At 48.1% G+C, this 14,739-nt stretch overlaps 1 protein-coding gene across 1 annotated transcript; it reads left to right on the top strand.

The window, feature by feature from the left end:
• The first annotated feature begins 7,543 nt into the window (after positions 1-7,543).
• Positions 7,544-12,362, top strand: LOC104055085 (keratin, type II cytoskeletal 6A). Its single transcript, XM_009556165.2, has 9 exons — positions 7,544-8,129; positions 9,132-9,346; positions 9,892-9,952; positions 10,149-10,244; positions 10,496-10,660; positions 10,879-11,004; positions 11,225-11,445; positions 11,711-11,742; positions 11,851-12,362. The coding sequence occupies exons 1-9, from the start codon at positions 7,662-7,664 to the stop codon at positions 12,039-12,041; spliced, it is 1,575 nt and encodes a 524-aa protein (XP_009554460.2). The 5' UTR covers positions 7,544-7,661; the 3' UTR covers positions 12,042-12,362.
• The last annotated feature ends 2,377 nt before the right edge of the window (positions 12,363-14,739 follow it).

Below are 14,739 nucleotides of genomic sequence, written 5' to 3'. Positions count from 1 at the left end.
CACTCATTGCAGGGAAACATCTCCAAGCTCCTGAGTCAACGGCACCTTGAGCACCCATCTCACTGCTCAGAGGTGTGCAAGCACCTGGAATTCCAGCCTGGTGTCTCCAGCAGGTGGGGGCCCAGAGCAAGAGAAAGGTTTGGTGCCTGCAAGGGCTTAAAGACCTGATCATTCTGGTGAGACCGCACCTCGAATCCTGTGTTCAGTTCTGGGCCCCTCACTCCAAGAAGGATGTTGAGGCTCTGGAGCGTGTCCAGAGAAGAGAACAAGTCTGAGGAACCTGGAGGTGTTTATCCTGGAGAAGAGGAGGCTGAGGGGAGACCTTATTGCTCTCTACAACTACCTGAAAGGAGGGTGTGGAGAGGAGGGCGCTGGGCTCTTCTCCCAAGGGACAGGGGACAGGACACGGGGGAATGGCCTCAAGCTGCACCAGGGGAGGGTCAGAATGGACATCAGGAAAACATTTTTTAACAGAAAGGGTCATTGGGCACTGGCAGAGGCTGCCCAGGGAGGGGATGGAGTCACTATCCCTGGAGGGGTTAAAAAGATGGGTAGACGAGGGGCTCAGGGACATGGTTTAGTGACATATAGGAATGGTTGGACTCATGATCCAAGAGGTCTTTTCCAACCTGGTGATTCTATGATTCTATGATCTTCTGGTGGAGCTGCTGTGAGGCTCACACCCACAGGTCTCCTCTCCAGCACATGGGAAGGGACAGGAAACGATGGCTTTGGGAAGTTGGGGCAGCTTGTTAGCATCACAGGAGGTTTTATGAAGAGTGAGTAGGTTGGACTCCATCCACTGAACAGTTTGCATCTGTTTTCAACCACCTGCCCACGTTTCTTAGGCTGTTTTAAGGAAACAGTGAGGCTTGCACGGCAGAGGCATTTCTAACAGGGAGGGCATCCCAGCTGGCTGTTGCTGCTAAACTATAGAATCATGGAATGGGTTGGGTTGGAAGGGACCTCAAAGCCCAGCCAGTTCCATCCCCCCTGCCATGGGTAGGGATACTTCCCACTGGATCAGGGGCTCCAAGCCCCATCCAACCTGGTCTGGAACACCTCCAGGGATGGGGCAGCCACCACTGCTCTGGGCAACCTGGGCCAGGGCATCAACATCCTCATAGAAGAACATTTCTCCCTAGGATCTCATCTCAGTCTTCCCTCTTCCAGCTGAAAACCATTCCCTCTCATCCTCTTCCTGCGCTCCCTGATCCAAAGCCCCTCCCCAGCTTTCCTGGAACCCTTTTAGCACTGGAAGCTGCTCTAAGTTCTCCCCAGACCCTTCACTTCTCCAGGCTGAACAACCCCAACTCTCTCTACCTGTACACACAATACGACTATAAATTTAAAAAAATGGAATTATAAAAAAAATATTTTTTTTTTCGGTTTTGTTTTTGCTGGTTTGTTTTGGTTTTTTGATTGGGTTTTTCTTTTTTACAGAAAGGTACCAAATAGTTTGCTGTGCAATGAGCTGCAAACATGTGGTCCACCACCACCACTGAACCCTCCACGGAACTTGATCGTGAGCCCCATGGCCAAGCCCGCTCCCATCCCTGCAGTACGTGGGCATCTCAGCAGCCTCGATCGATCTGGTGCCACAGTCAGATATGGGGTCCTTCTCCTGCGGTCTGAGGATGATACAGAGGCAAAAGACACCTTGAGCAGCTCTCAGTCTCTTCTGTTTGTATTGGAATTGTTTTAAGAGCCCACCCTGACACCTCCTCTCTGAGAAATCAGCCGACAGATGCCAAACGTCGTCTTCTGGTCACCCTCTTGTGATTTGCAGAGACCTAGAAAACTCACACCATCAGGTCAAAACTGACCACTTATTTTAGCCAGCAACTTCAACATTAGGTAAAATATTGTCTTTAAATGAACATTTAATTCCAGTGTTTCCCATGGGAAGGATCCTGTCCCTGGAATGCTGAAACACCTTCCCTTCATATTTCCCAATTGAAGCTTTCCACCTTTTTATCAATATCAGAATTTTCATTGAAACAAATCGTTTTGTTTTAATTTGCAACAGGTTTACACCGCTCGCAAATAAAATAAAGCACGAAATGGCTGCAGGAAAGGGAATACGGCAAAACCAGTAGCAGAACAATATTCCCAGCTTCCATCGATGAGGCATGGGAGCGTCGTTATTTAATATCCTGCTGCCCAGAGCGGTCGGGGATTGGAGTCCGACCGCACGCGATGCCAGGTGCCACAGGACAACAGCAACGACCTCCAGGCTCACCCGCAGCGCGTGGTAAATAAACATGAGGCTTCATAATAGTGATGTCCCATGACTGGATGCGCTTTCCAGGACACGTGAATAACCCTTGTTTATCTTACCGGCTCCGAGAATGGTGTTGTGTGGATCGAGGTTGTTTTAATAGGGAGAAATGAAAATTCACACAAGCGCTACGGCTCTTTCCAAGGAAACTCGAATTGGGAGTGGCACAAAGTGCAGGATGGAGCTGGGGGACGTGGCGTGTGCAGGCACAGAACTGACCTGAAATCATGGACTTTCCAGCCAACCATAGAATAGAATCACAGAAGAGTTTGCATTGGAAGGGACCTTAAGGATCATCCAGTTCCAACCCCCTGCCATGGGCAGGGACATCCCACGGGATCAGGCTGCCCAAGGCCCATCCAACCTGGCCTTGAACCCCTCCAGGGATGGGACAGCCACAACCTCCCTGGGGAACCTGTTCCAGTGTCTCACCACTCTCATAGTGAAGAAACCCTTCCTAATATCTGGTCTAAATCTGCCCCTCTCCAGTTTATACGCATTCCTCCTCATCCTATCACCACAAGCCTTTATGAATAGTCCCTCCCCAGCTTTCTTGTGGCCCCTTCAGGTGCTGGAAGGGCATCCAGGGCTCAGTTTTCTTTATCAAGAGAAAAAATGTATCCTGGGACTACAAGGAAGGAGGCGATACTACAACCCTGCTGCGATAACCTTCAGTGTTGACAGAGCTTGGTTTCCACACAGAGCTCAATGGAGGTCACAGACCCAGCAGCCCCACAAGCGGGTTAAAGATCAGAAAGCATTACAAGGCAATTTGGGATATTTTTGCCCCAAAAGCCAACCACGTCCTGGTCTGCATCCAAAGCAGTAGGGCCAGCGAGGAGGGAGGGGATTCTCCCATTCCACTCTGCTCTCATGAGAACTCACCTGGAGCCCTGCATTCAGTTTTGGAGTCCTCGGCACAGGGAAGATGTGGATCTGTTGGAACAAGTCCAGAGGAGGCCTTGGAGATGATCTGAGGGCTGGAGCACCTCTAACATGAGGACAGGCTGAGAGAGTTGAGGTCATTCAGCCTGGAGAAGAGAAGGTTGTGGGGAGACCTTCGAGCAGCTTCCGGTACTGGAAGGGGCTCCAGGAAAGCTGGGGAGGGGCTCTGGATCAGGGGGTGAAGGAACAGGACAAGGGGAATGGTTTTGAGCTGAAAGAGGAGAGATTGAGATGAGATCTTAGGGAGAAATGTTCTCCTGTGAGGGTGGGGAGGCCCTGGCCCAGGTTGCCCAGAGAATCCTTGGCTGCCCCATCCCTGGAGGTGTTCAAGGCCAGGGTGAATGGGGCTTGAAGCTCCCTGATCCAGTGGATCCAGTGTCCCTGCCTATGGCAGCGATGGAACTGGATGGGTTTTGAGGTCCCTTCCAACCCAAAATATCACGATTCCATGATATTTAGGTTTCTTCGGAGACCACTGTCTGAGCACCAGTTTGGCATCTGGAATAGGGCACAGGAGGCATCAGCTAACACCCACCTAAGGTCAGAGGTTCTTTCAAGATACAACAAATCCACAGGTGTAAATGAGACCTCTCTGCTCTGGCAACAACAGCAATAATGAAGGTGAAGTTATTCCAAAACCCTGGACCGCATGGGTGTCTCTGAGCTAGCACAGAAAACAATTATCTGGAGAAAGCAGGTCACACCTACACTTCAAAGCCATCTGGTAGTTATAGCTGACTGGCCTCCAGATACCGCTGGGAACAGGCTCAAAGGACGGCAACACCCAGCACGGGGCAACACCTATGGGAAAGCTTCTGAGGAGTTCATCCTAATTCATCCCTTCGGGAAATGAGATTCACGGACACTCGCCTCCTGCTCAGGAGGACTTTGAGAGATCCCCGTCCCCACAGCACAGGGATGCTGAGTCGTGTGGTCGCTTGTGGAACAAGCTCAGGGCGACCAGCAGGACATCATTACCTTGGGATGAAATAGTAAATTACAGTCAAAATGAGTAGAGTTTGAATTTAGGTTAGCAGCCCAAATTTAAACCAAAGGCTTTAATTTAAGCAATTAACCTAAATTGCAGCCTTGACTTTACCGATAATTAAACTGAGATTAGGCCGCACAGGTGAACCAACCCAAGTCTGTAAGACACGCTCTTATTTTACAAATACGCGTGTTTTTGCAAACAAAACACATGGAGGCACTTCTAAAAGTTGCAGCCTTGTCTGAGGAAGGGCATCCATCATCTTTGAGGCAGAGGCTGGAGAGGAATTGTGGTGCAGAGAGATGGAGAGGAGGTGCTGAAAAGCTGTTGGAAATATCTCCTGTGTACACAGAAAATAGCTCAATGTCTCACTAGAAGTGTTGGAGTTGCCTTTATTGCCCTGATAGTGTCAGAACTCACTTTCTTAATCTCAAAGGAGAGTTATTACCTTCATATCAGCATGATGCCAAAACCAAACTCAGCCAAGACTTTACTCTCAGGTTTACAGCATGGTGTAAAGGGATCTCCAGCCTCTCCGTCTGGGACTTACAACCGCTCTTCTTGGCCTGGTAGGAAGAAATGAGGAGGGGCAGGGAAGAAAAAGGCTTTGGAACCTTCTCAGCCCCTCTCTCAGCCTCTGCCACATCACGGGGGGCTCTCTCCCAGTGGGACCTGCCCAAACACAGCTCCCTTTTGACCAAGAGGAAAGACTACGGAGAAGCTTGAGTGAGCTCAAGCATTGTTTTGTAGTGGAGGAGAAAAAGTCCGTATCAGAGCAAGCTATCTGCATCAGAGAAGCAAATTCATTACATGCCTGGAGCTGCAGGGTGCAGGGGAGACACTCCCCCAGGAGCTACCTGGAAACCCTGTGTTTCACCAACAGAACAGGGTGGGGGGCCCCCATGCCATCACCCCATACCCCAAAACTTGTAGCTACAGCTCCTTGTGCTCACAGTTCTGCCTTTTGTAATTACCTCTCAAATTCCTTCCAGATGAGTGACAACCACATCACCTCCACCCTAGTGCCAATGTGAAAGGGAAAGAAATTAATTTCTTTTTACTTGGTTGGAGGAGTTGTATTATTACTATTATTAACAATGGACTCCAACGCAGTTGGCATATTCTTCAGCCAAAAAAAGACAAGTTTCATATGTAAAAGGAGCCTGAGGGGGAAAAGGAAAGTACTGACGCATCACGCTGTTAGTAACCAAGGGTGGGTTTCAGCCTTGGCTAACTCTGCACACCCTGAGTCAGCCATCTGGTCTACCCACAAAGTGTTGGTGAAGGTGAAAAGCCAACCCTCCATCCATCTACCTTAGGCTGGGAGAATCAAAGCCCCCTTAGGATGAGGCTTTGAGCCCCCTGATACAGCGGGAGGTGTCCCTGCTTGGGGCAGGGGTTTGGAACTGGATGGGCTTTAAGGCCACTTCCAAACCCTTCTATGATCATCTGCTGTTTGGTGCCGATCTCCACTCACTACCCAAAGGAAAGCTTTCAGAATGTCACAGTGACGTGAGATGGAGACCTCCCAGGAGTCCTAGAGGAGCCACCAGTATTTAAGGAGGCGGAGGATTTGCGTTTTTCCTTTGAAGATCTTGCTACCTGGACTTGCATCTCTATGAAACGAGCATGCTATGTGGCAGGGAAATCAATCTCACGCGTTCAAGTCATGACATCTGTCAGTCAATGAGCAAAACTTGAAGCCTGGTCAATAATCAGCTGATCAATCCACAGCCTTTTGGATGCAGACCTGTTGGTTGCAACCCATTTCCTTCCAGTACCCATGGGCACGAACGTGAGGATGGTCAGAGCCAATAACACAGCCTCGCTGGGCAAAAAACTGCAGGACTAAGCCCTTCCTTACACTAAAAGCTCAGTCTTGTAATAGACACTAAAATGAACTAACGATTGTTGTTCATTTAGAAACCCAACTGCAAGCAGGTGGCTGTAGAAACAACAGGGACTTCCTTCACCTTGCAGGGCAGGGGCAGATCCAAGCACATCAGCCCTCCACCACGGTGATTCCTCACTATGACGTTATCCCTGTACCGCAGCCAGCAGACAACACGAGAAGAAGCTCTCTGGGGGGGATGCACTTATAAGTTCACGCTCTTATATAAATAAATTACGGATGAATCATGTTTTTTGAACAACACAAAACACAACGAGCCCCCGAAACCTTTGCTGCCCTCAAAATGAATTAGTGTTCCTATTTTTCTGTTCGTCTCGGTACTCAAAGTGTACTAAATACAAAGCCGAGGGCTGCGTTGGTACCCGTGGCAGAGCAAGGGAAACTCCAGGGTGTCCTACTGTGTTCGGATTGCTGCGGATCTGGGCAGAAGGAAGCCTGTAGAGCACTTGCCTAGTGGATTCCAGAAGGCAAAATCATGTTTTTAGATGTGCAGGGTTAAAAAAGCGGCTTAAATCGTTGGGAAACAATGTCGTGTTTATGAACTGTGACTTGGGAACAGCCCTGGAGCACTCAATTTCCATAGAGCCAGTGGATTCAAAAGCAATTCTCATTCCCACGAACTTTCCTCCTTTTTTTTTTCTTCTTTCTTTTCTGGTTTGTTTATTTGTTTCCATCCTGCTCAAATACCAAAGTTCAGCTCTTCAAAGCCAGGGCACCAGCGTGACTATTTGTGACAGAACTCGGTGGCTGCTGTCAGAATCTACAGATGAACAAAAGATTTGGTCAAAACATTTCATTTTCATCCCTGTATTTTTTTCCTGTGACAGAAGAAGTCTGGAGAAGAGGGATTTTCAGAAGAGATCAGCTGAACCTCTTTAGGGATGGAAGAAAAATCATTTCTGTGGGTCTGTTGTGGTGGCATAGATGGGACCATACAGGAGATATCACAAACATTCAGGACAGAGCAATTTCCTGCAGGGTTGCTGTAAAACCCCACTCTGCCCAACACAGATCCCTTTCCTAAAATACAAAGGGCTGTGACTTTTCCAGACCCTACTCTGAAACAGAAAAGAGGTGAAAGCAATCCTAAGGGATGAAGTTTTCAAATGACAGAGGTGTTGAGTGACAGGCGTTCTGAACGGTGTTTTCCTCCCTGTGCCCAGCGTGACTCATTGCAACTTTCCAACGCTTTGATATGGCCAAGAGTCTGGCTGTCTACAAAGACGGCACAAGGCGACAGTTATTCCCAAACAATACCACTGTTGCTTAGAACCTGGCCATATTATTTCAGGAGGGCGTGTTTGTGGAGTGAGTTCATTCTCCAGAATGCTGTTGGACATGCCAAGCCTAATTAATCAGAGAGATGATCCACCTCATCAAACCCATCCCAGTCTCTTAAATGCATAAAAGGGCTCTCCTGAGCCCGTGGAGAGCACAGGTTCATCTTTCTCCTTTCCCTCCTACTCCTTGCTCCAGGCCAGCACCTTTGCTCCTTTATTTCTGCTGCAGCATCCATCCCGATACAAAAGCCAGTGATGTCTCGCCAGTCCACCGTGAGGATTCAGAGGGGAAGAAGTGGCTTCAGCGCTGCTTCAGCCATCATCCCAAACACCTGCCGCACCAGCTTCAGCTCACGCTCCGTCACCCGTGTCGGAAGCTGCAATGCTGGCAGTGGGTTTGCTAGGGTTGGTGGTGGCTTCGGAAGCAAAAGTCTCTACAACGTTGGAGGATGCAAGAGGATCTCTGTGGCTGGAAGGGGTGGCAGCTTCTATGGATCTGCAGGTTTCGGTGGTGGTGCTGGTAGCATATATGGTGGCAGCTTTGGCATGCCAGCTAACCTTGGCTATGGATTCCCAGCTGGGGGCATCCACGAAGTCTCCATCAACCAGAACCTACTGAAACCTCTCAACTTGGAAATTGACCCCAGCATCCAACGGATCCGAAAGGAGGAGAAGGAACAAATCAAAACCCTCAACAACAAATTTGCCTCCTTCATCGACAAGGTGAGACATGAGCTTCTCTAACTGTTTTGTCCTGATTTTTTTGATGAAGACTCTTTTCTTAGCTGCTTTTTGAGCACATAAGCTGATCGAGAAGGAATAGAAGTAAGGAATGAAACTGGAAGATGCTTAGCCCCTGAAAACCCCAAGGAATGGTACCTGCTGCATAGTGGTTGCTATGAATTGACCATCCAATACTTGAGGTCCTCCACATTTGCTGCTTGACATCTCATAAGCAGTGGAGAAAGAAAGCTCTAGAAGAGACAACCCAGTCCTAGAGATGTTGGGCTCTCTCCGCTGGGTGTTATAGGAACCCCACTAACAGGTTTTTAGATGGCTAAAATGAGATGCAAGCAACCCATTGACCAAGAAAGGAGTCACATGAATTGGCACTGGGGAGAAGTAAACGTCTCATTGCTTGAATTCCCTTAAAGGCATTCAAAGCTGCCACTGCAGCAGTGTCAGCACATCTGGACTCTTAGTTCAAAATAACATCTCATCCAACACTGTCTGCCCTCTCCATTTCCTTATTAACTCTATTAGATGCACTACAGCATCTGCTTGATTTCTGCTCTGGTAGAGCAGATCCTCTTTGGTTTCAAGGAAAATCCTTGTTATTTTGGAACTTTTGTGGGGTGGGGGAACTCTCCTGAGGGGAAGGGGAAATGCACTTTGCTATGGGTTTCTTAATAAAGGTGCAAACCCTGGTTTGCTCCGTATCTGATTTTTCATGCATCGTTCGCACAGAATGCATGTACCTTGTCTCGATTCAGTGAGGCGATGACAAGGAAGCAAGAGGTCATTCCAGAGCTGGTTTGCAATACTGAGCAGGGTCCTGCATTTAAATAGCAAATTCCTTCTTCTGCCAGATGAGAATTTGACTATGAAAATCTGCTGGAAAGAGTACCTCACCACCCCAGCTAGCACAGAGATTCCACATCTGCAGCGAAAGCTCTCCGTAATCTCTGCTCTTTCAAAGCATCTTCAGGATATTTCTGCTTGCAGGTCCGATTCCTTGAGCAACAAAACAAAGTGCTGGAAACCAAGTGGAGCCTGCTTCAGGAGCAGGGGATGAAAACTGTTAGGAACAACTTGGAGCCGCTTTTTGAGACCTACATCAACAACCTCAGGATGCAGCTGAACAGTTTGCTGAGTGACAAAGGAAGGCTGGAGGGAGAGCTCGTCAACACTCAGTACCTGGTTGAGGACTTCAAGAAGAAGTAAGTCTATCGAGCTAGCGGTCTGCTTACCTAGGTGGGTGCAGGTTCTCTCCATTGGACGTCCTTAAGCCAACTGGGGGATCTAGGAGAGTCCGGGATGTAGGAATTCCTGACGGTGAAGGCTGTGACACTGTCTCAAGATAAACGGTAACGGAGTAACAGATCCAAATACACAAACATCGAGGGAATAATTTAGAATATGATCAAAGACTTATTAACTAAATTACCTACTGAGAAAAACAATTACATGGCAGGTCTGTGAGTTTCAGGACAGCACGTTTAATTTGCTGACGACAGGCACAAGGATTATGACTAATGACTAGAAATAGGAAAATAAAGAACAGAATCATTAATTTATTTTTTTTTCTGTGCTTGTTTTAACTAGTTTAGCCTAGGAACATGCTCGTGGCCTCTTGTTCAGATGCTGTGAAGGAGAAAAGAACATTGTATGCAAAATGCTCTTAAGGAAGTTCATTCCAGCAAACTAAAATCACCTCCGTCTGTTACTTGCCTAAACAAATGCTCCTTCTGCCTCCCTCCATTAGGTATGAAGATGAAATCAACAGGCGTACTGTTGCAGAGAATGAATTTGTGACACTCAAGAAGGTGAGAGTAAATTATAGAATGGTACCTCATGGTTCCTTGTGGAGCTCTACCCATGTGCTCATTCACAAATCCATCCATTCATATTCCAAAAGCTCTTTTTATAGTCTTTTGCCTGAACTTTTATTGCAGAAATATGAGTGTGCCTGACTTGCTAATAGGAGTTTAAGGCACGTTACCTAACTCTTTCATCCACCAGGATGTAGATGCTTCCTACATGAGCAAGGTGGAACTCCAAGCCAAGGTAGATGCGTTGACTGAAGAAATTAATTTTCTGAGAGCCCTCTACGAAGCAGTGAGTACAACCACCTCCCAAGACAGCTCAGCTCTTGGTTAAGAGCTCCCCTCCCTCCTTTCCTCAGAAAGCCTGTAATTTCTTCCCCCAGGAGATGCTAAATCCTTTACCTCTTTAGCGTTGTACCAACTGCCTTAGCTCTTTAGATAACAATCTGGAGCCTCTCCCAGCTCTGCACGTTCATCTGCAAGGATGAAAAGGCATCTCCCAAGTGAATTAACTCACCTAATCATCCCCTGTGCACTTTGCAGGAGCTGTCTCAGATGCAAACCCAGATCTCCGACACCTCTGTCGTTCTCACCATGGACAACAACCGAAACCTGGACCTGGACAGCATCATCTCAGAGGTCAAAGCACAGTATGAGGACATCGCCAACAGAAGCCGGGCTGAAGCAGAGTCCTGGTACCAAACCAAGGTGAAGAAACTGGGGGTTTCCATGCTGTTATCTTCATGTCTTGTCTTGAACAGATAAAGATTGACTCTTCCAAGAAAACCTTCTCAAATATTTCACCTCACAGAGCAGCGTTCCGGCTGCTACTCTGGGTTTGATGAGGCAGTCAGGCTTTCAGGCATCGATGTTGCTTCAGAAATGATGGATTTTACCTTGGCTGACTGTTCCTCTCTCTGTGATAGTATGAAGAGCTGCAGGCTACGGCAGGCAGGCACGGGGACGACCTCCGTAACACCAAGCAGGAGATCTCTGAGCTCAACCGCCACGTCCAGCGGCTGCGGTCTGAAATCGACAGTGTGAAGAAACAGGTAAAAAGCAGCAAACCCCACACTTTTAAACAATTTCCCTCCCTGACTTACAAGGGAGAAGAAGGAAAAATGGGCAGCCTAGGCCAGTTCTGCTCAGCTTCACCCTTTCTATCTCAAAACCAAAACTGTCACTGGTTGAGCTGATGGGGCCGGAATAAGACCTTGTAATTTCAGAGTAGAAAAAGAACAAGTCTAAGTCTCATATTCACCTCTTGCGTAGTGCGCAAATCTGAAAGCGGCCATCGCAGATGCCGAGGAACGTGGGGAGCTGGCCCTCAAAGATGCCAAAGCCAAACTGGCCGAGCTGGAAGATGCTCTACAGCAAGCCAAGGCTGACCTGGCTCGGCAGCTCCGTGAGTACCAGGAGCTCATGAACGTCAAGCTGGCCCTGGACATTGAGATTGCGACCTACAGGAAGCTCCTGGAGGGCGAGGAGTGCAGGTAGGTGGGAAACACAAGCTGTCTAATCCTGATGGTGGAGAGGCAGAGCAATGCAAGCACTGGAGATGCTCAGCATTTTGGAAATGCTAAACAGGGCATGAGAGAACAACGTCCTGGCTGAGGGAAATAGCATTGTGGGAAGTGTTCCCCTATTACACCAAATTTTTATTGTTCTTCCCAGAGTTCTCTAGGAAATGTACCCTAATTTTCCCCCTCCACTATCAACAGATTTCTGATCCTCTCACTTTGTTCTGTCCCCTAACAGGCTGGCTGGAGACGGAGTCCCAGTGAATATCTGTAAGTCTCTAACGCATATGAGGTTAAGCGATTTAAGTGTCAGTGCATCTCTGCACCAAGAAGCCAATGCTCAGAGACACTGAAAGCTTTTCCTTCTCCTTCTTGCAGCAGTGACGAGAACAACTGTGGGAACGGGATACGGAGGAAGCAACCTCAGCATGGCGGGGGGAATGTGCAACATGGGGAACAGCTTCAACTGTGGAAGTGGTCCCGGGGTCAGCAGCACCACCCTCGGTGGCAGCAGCTCCAGCGTGAAGTTCGTCTCGACCTCCTCCACCAGAAGAAGTTACAGAAGCTAAAAGTTTCCTTTTAGACACCTTCACTTGCCAGAAAACACCTTAACACTTGCCCTTTCCTAAAGCATAGTTAGGGTCAATAGAATGGGGGCCACCTAAACCCTATGTCTTGTCACAGAGGAGCCTCACTTTAGGAACTCTTTCTCAGCTGTGTTGTCCACCACGCGTCATGTAGGGCTCTGCTATTGAACATGAGTCCAATTGCTTTAGATTTGTAACTTGCTTGTGACGGCTCAGCATTTTTGGGCTGTATTTTGTATATAAAATGTGTCCCATGACTGTTTGTCTCTCTTCACTTTCTGGTGTTTGTCTAATAAAAGTGCATATGTAATTTATTCTATTGTGTGGACCTTTTAATTAAAGACGGGGAGCAGCAAATGCAAATGCAGATAACAAGGCCTTTCCCTGGGGCCCTGCCCAGTTAAAGGTGCAGACATTTGCTCCTCGTTCACGTTTCCTGAGTGTCTCCATTCGCAGCCAAAACGCCCAAGCAGAGCGCGGCACCAAAGGGTTTGCTGTTGGTTTCAATATTCTCCCCACTGTGCGAGTCAAACACCTGGGAGCTAAACACAGGGCACGCCAAGGCAGGAGTCGGGCACGAGGGAAAATGGGTAAAATTCACTTACTACGCAGCTTTCAGTCGTATAACATCCAACAGCCTGGCTCCCAGGGGTTACAAAGGGCAGTGCCAAGCGTGTGATGTACCTGCATAAACTTCTAACAATAGGGAACTAATTAGTAGGGGAGTCGAAGCAACCACCCAACCCTTTCAAAGATATCAGCCCATCTCAAAACCCCATTTACCGGGAGATGTCTCACCTCAGCGTTGGTGCCAGTGGTGCAAACATCTGCCTGAGCGGGTTGAAAGAACTTCCTTTCCATCCAGAGCACTGGCCACACAGTTTTAGGTGTTTATCTTGTGTCTTGATGCTGATGTTCCCTCTCCTTTGACTATAGGCAGGTGAAGAATCCAATTCATATGTATTCACATGCTATGTTGAAGGAGATGGTGGAGTCTCCACCCCTGAAGGTGTTCAAAGAGTGTGTCGATGTGGCACTTGGCACAGTTTATTAGGCAGAATGGTGTTGAGATGAGAGTTGGATGGGATGATATTAGAGGTCTTTTCCAGCCTTAATGATTCTGTGATTCTATGCCATTCACCCAATAGCAATAAAAAATATCCCAGAATGGGATACCTGTTGGAAAGTGAAAGTCTTCAAGACCAAGTATTTCTTCACGTTCCTAGAATACACTAGAGACAAGATCTTGTTTTGAGAAGGTGGGGAAAACCCGGAGTAGGTGTAGCAATTTTAGATGTGGTTCTGACTAATGGGGCAAAATTAATTGAGAAGTGAAAGCATAGCATCACCGGGCTGAAAGCTACGGAGTGACAGATCTCATTGCTGGAAGATCAGCTGAACCTCCTTTACAAGAACAGGCTGAGAGAGTTGGGGTTGTTCAGCCTGGAGAAGTGAAGGCTCCAGGGAGACCTTAGAGCAGCTTCCAGTGTTGAAAGGGGCTCCAGGAAATCTGAAGAGGGGCTCTGGATCACGAAGTGCAAGGATAGGATGAAGGGGAATGGTTTTGACTTGAAAGAGGGGAGATTGAGATGAGATCTGAGAGAGAAATATACTCCTGTGAGCATGGGGAGGTCCTGCTCCAGGTTACCCAGAGAAGTGGTGGCTGCCCCATCCCTGGAGGTGTTCCAGGCCAGGTTGGATGGGTCTTGGAGCCTCCGTTCCAGTGGGAGGTGTCCCTGCCCATGGCAGGGGGCCGGAACTGGATGGGCTTTGAGGTCCCTTCCAATCTAACCATTCCAGGATTCAAAAAACAATAAAGTCCTAACCCTCCTCCCCCATATTTCAATAAGGTCCAGGAATGGGTAGAGAAGGACTCTTAGGAAAATACTCAAGAAGATGGGCAAATAGAGGGGAACTGGCAGTGCCTGGATGACAGACTGTATTCAGATTTTCCTTCGAGACCAGTAGTTTCCCACCATTTTCTAGGATGCTCTTTACTCTGCATGTTCTTCTCTGTATCCCTCCAGAAATCTCCTTCCCAAAGCCTTGCAGGTTTGATTCTGGGCCTGCTGTTCTTCTCCACCCTTGGCTCCACCACCACTCCCTACTGAATATTCACAGCGTCTTCCCGGAAAGGAGCATTAGCCACACTCTGAACAGCAGCCTGGGTGAGGTGAAGTAATGGTGTTCCTCATTGCTGCCCAAACGCCCTCTCCAACAGAAAAGGATCTGATGTACGTAGCCAACAAGACACGTCAGACGGATGCCTCCCGTTGCATCAACACCTCGGACATAACACAGAGACTATGAAGCCTTTCATCTACGTGGGAAGGGCTGGGGACAGAATATTTGTTCTCCCAGGGCATCCGTTTTTAAGCAAGATACAAAAACCCTCCCTGGCGAAGGTTCGCACCTCGATACACGTAGAGCTGCCCTTGCTCTGGTCACCACATACATGACTTTCTTCATCCGTTCTTGCTGGACAACTCAAAGAGATGTAGGCATGACCCGGGGCTTTTATTTCGGTGAAAAAGGGCAAGCCTCGTTAATTCTAGCACAGCTCAGATTAAAAACTAAGTCGTAATGAAATAAATGGTGCTTGCACTCGGGGGCTTGGATTTGCAATACGTGGCAAGAACCGATTGCTAATTACTACCCATAACATTTTGAGAGAGTTCTT

The sequence above is a fragment of the Cuculus canorus genome, chromosome 29, assembly GCF_017976375.1.
Source record: "Cuculus canorus isolate bCucCan1 chromosome 29, bCucCan1.pri, whole genome shotgun sequence".
NCBI classification, from domain to species: Eukaryota; Metazoa; Chordata; class Aves; order Cuculiformes; family Cuculidae; genus Cuculus; species Cuculus canorus.
This window is presented reverse-complemented; position numbering and strand designations above follow the sequence as displayed.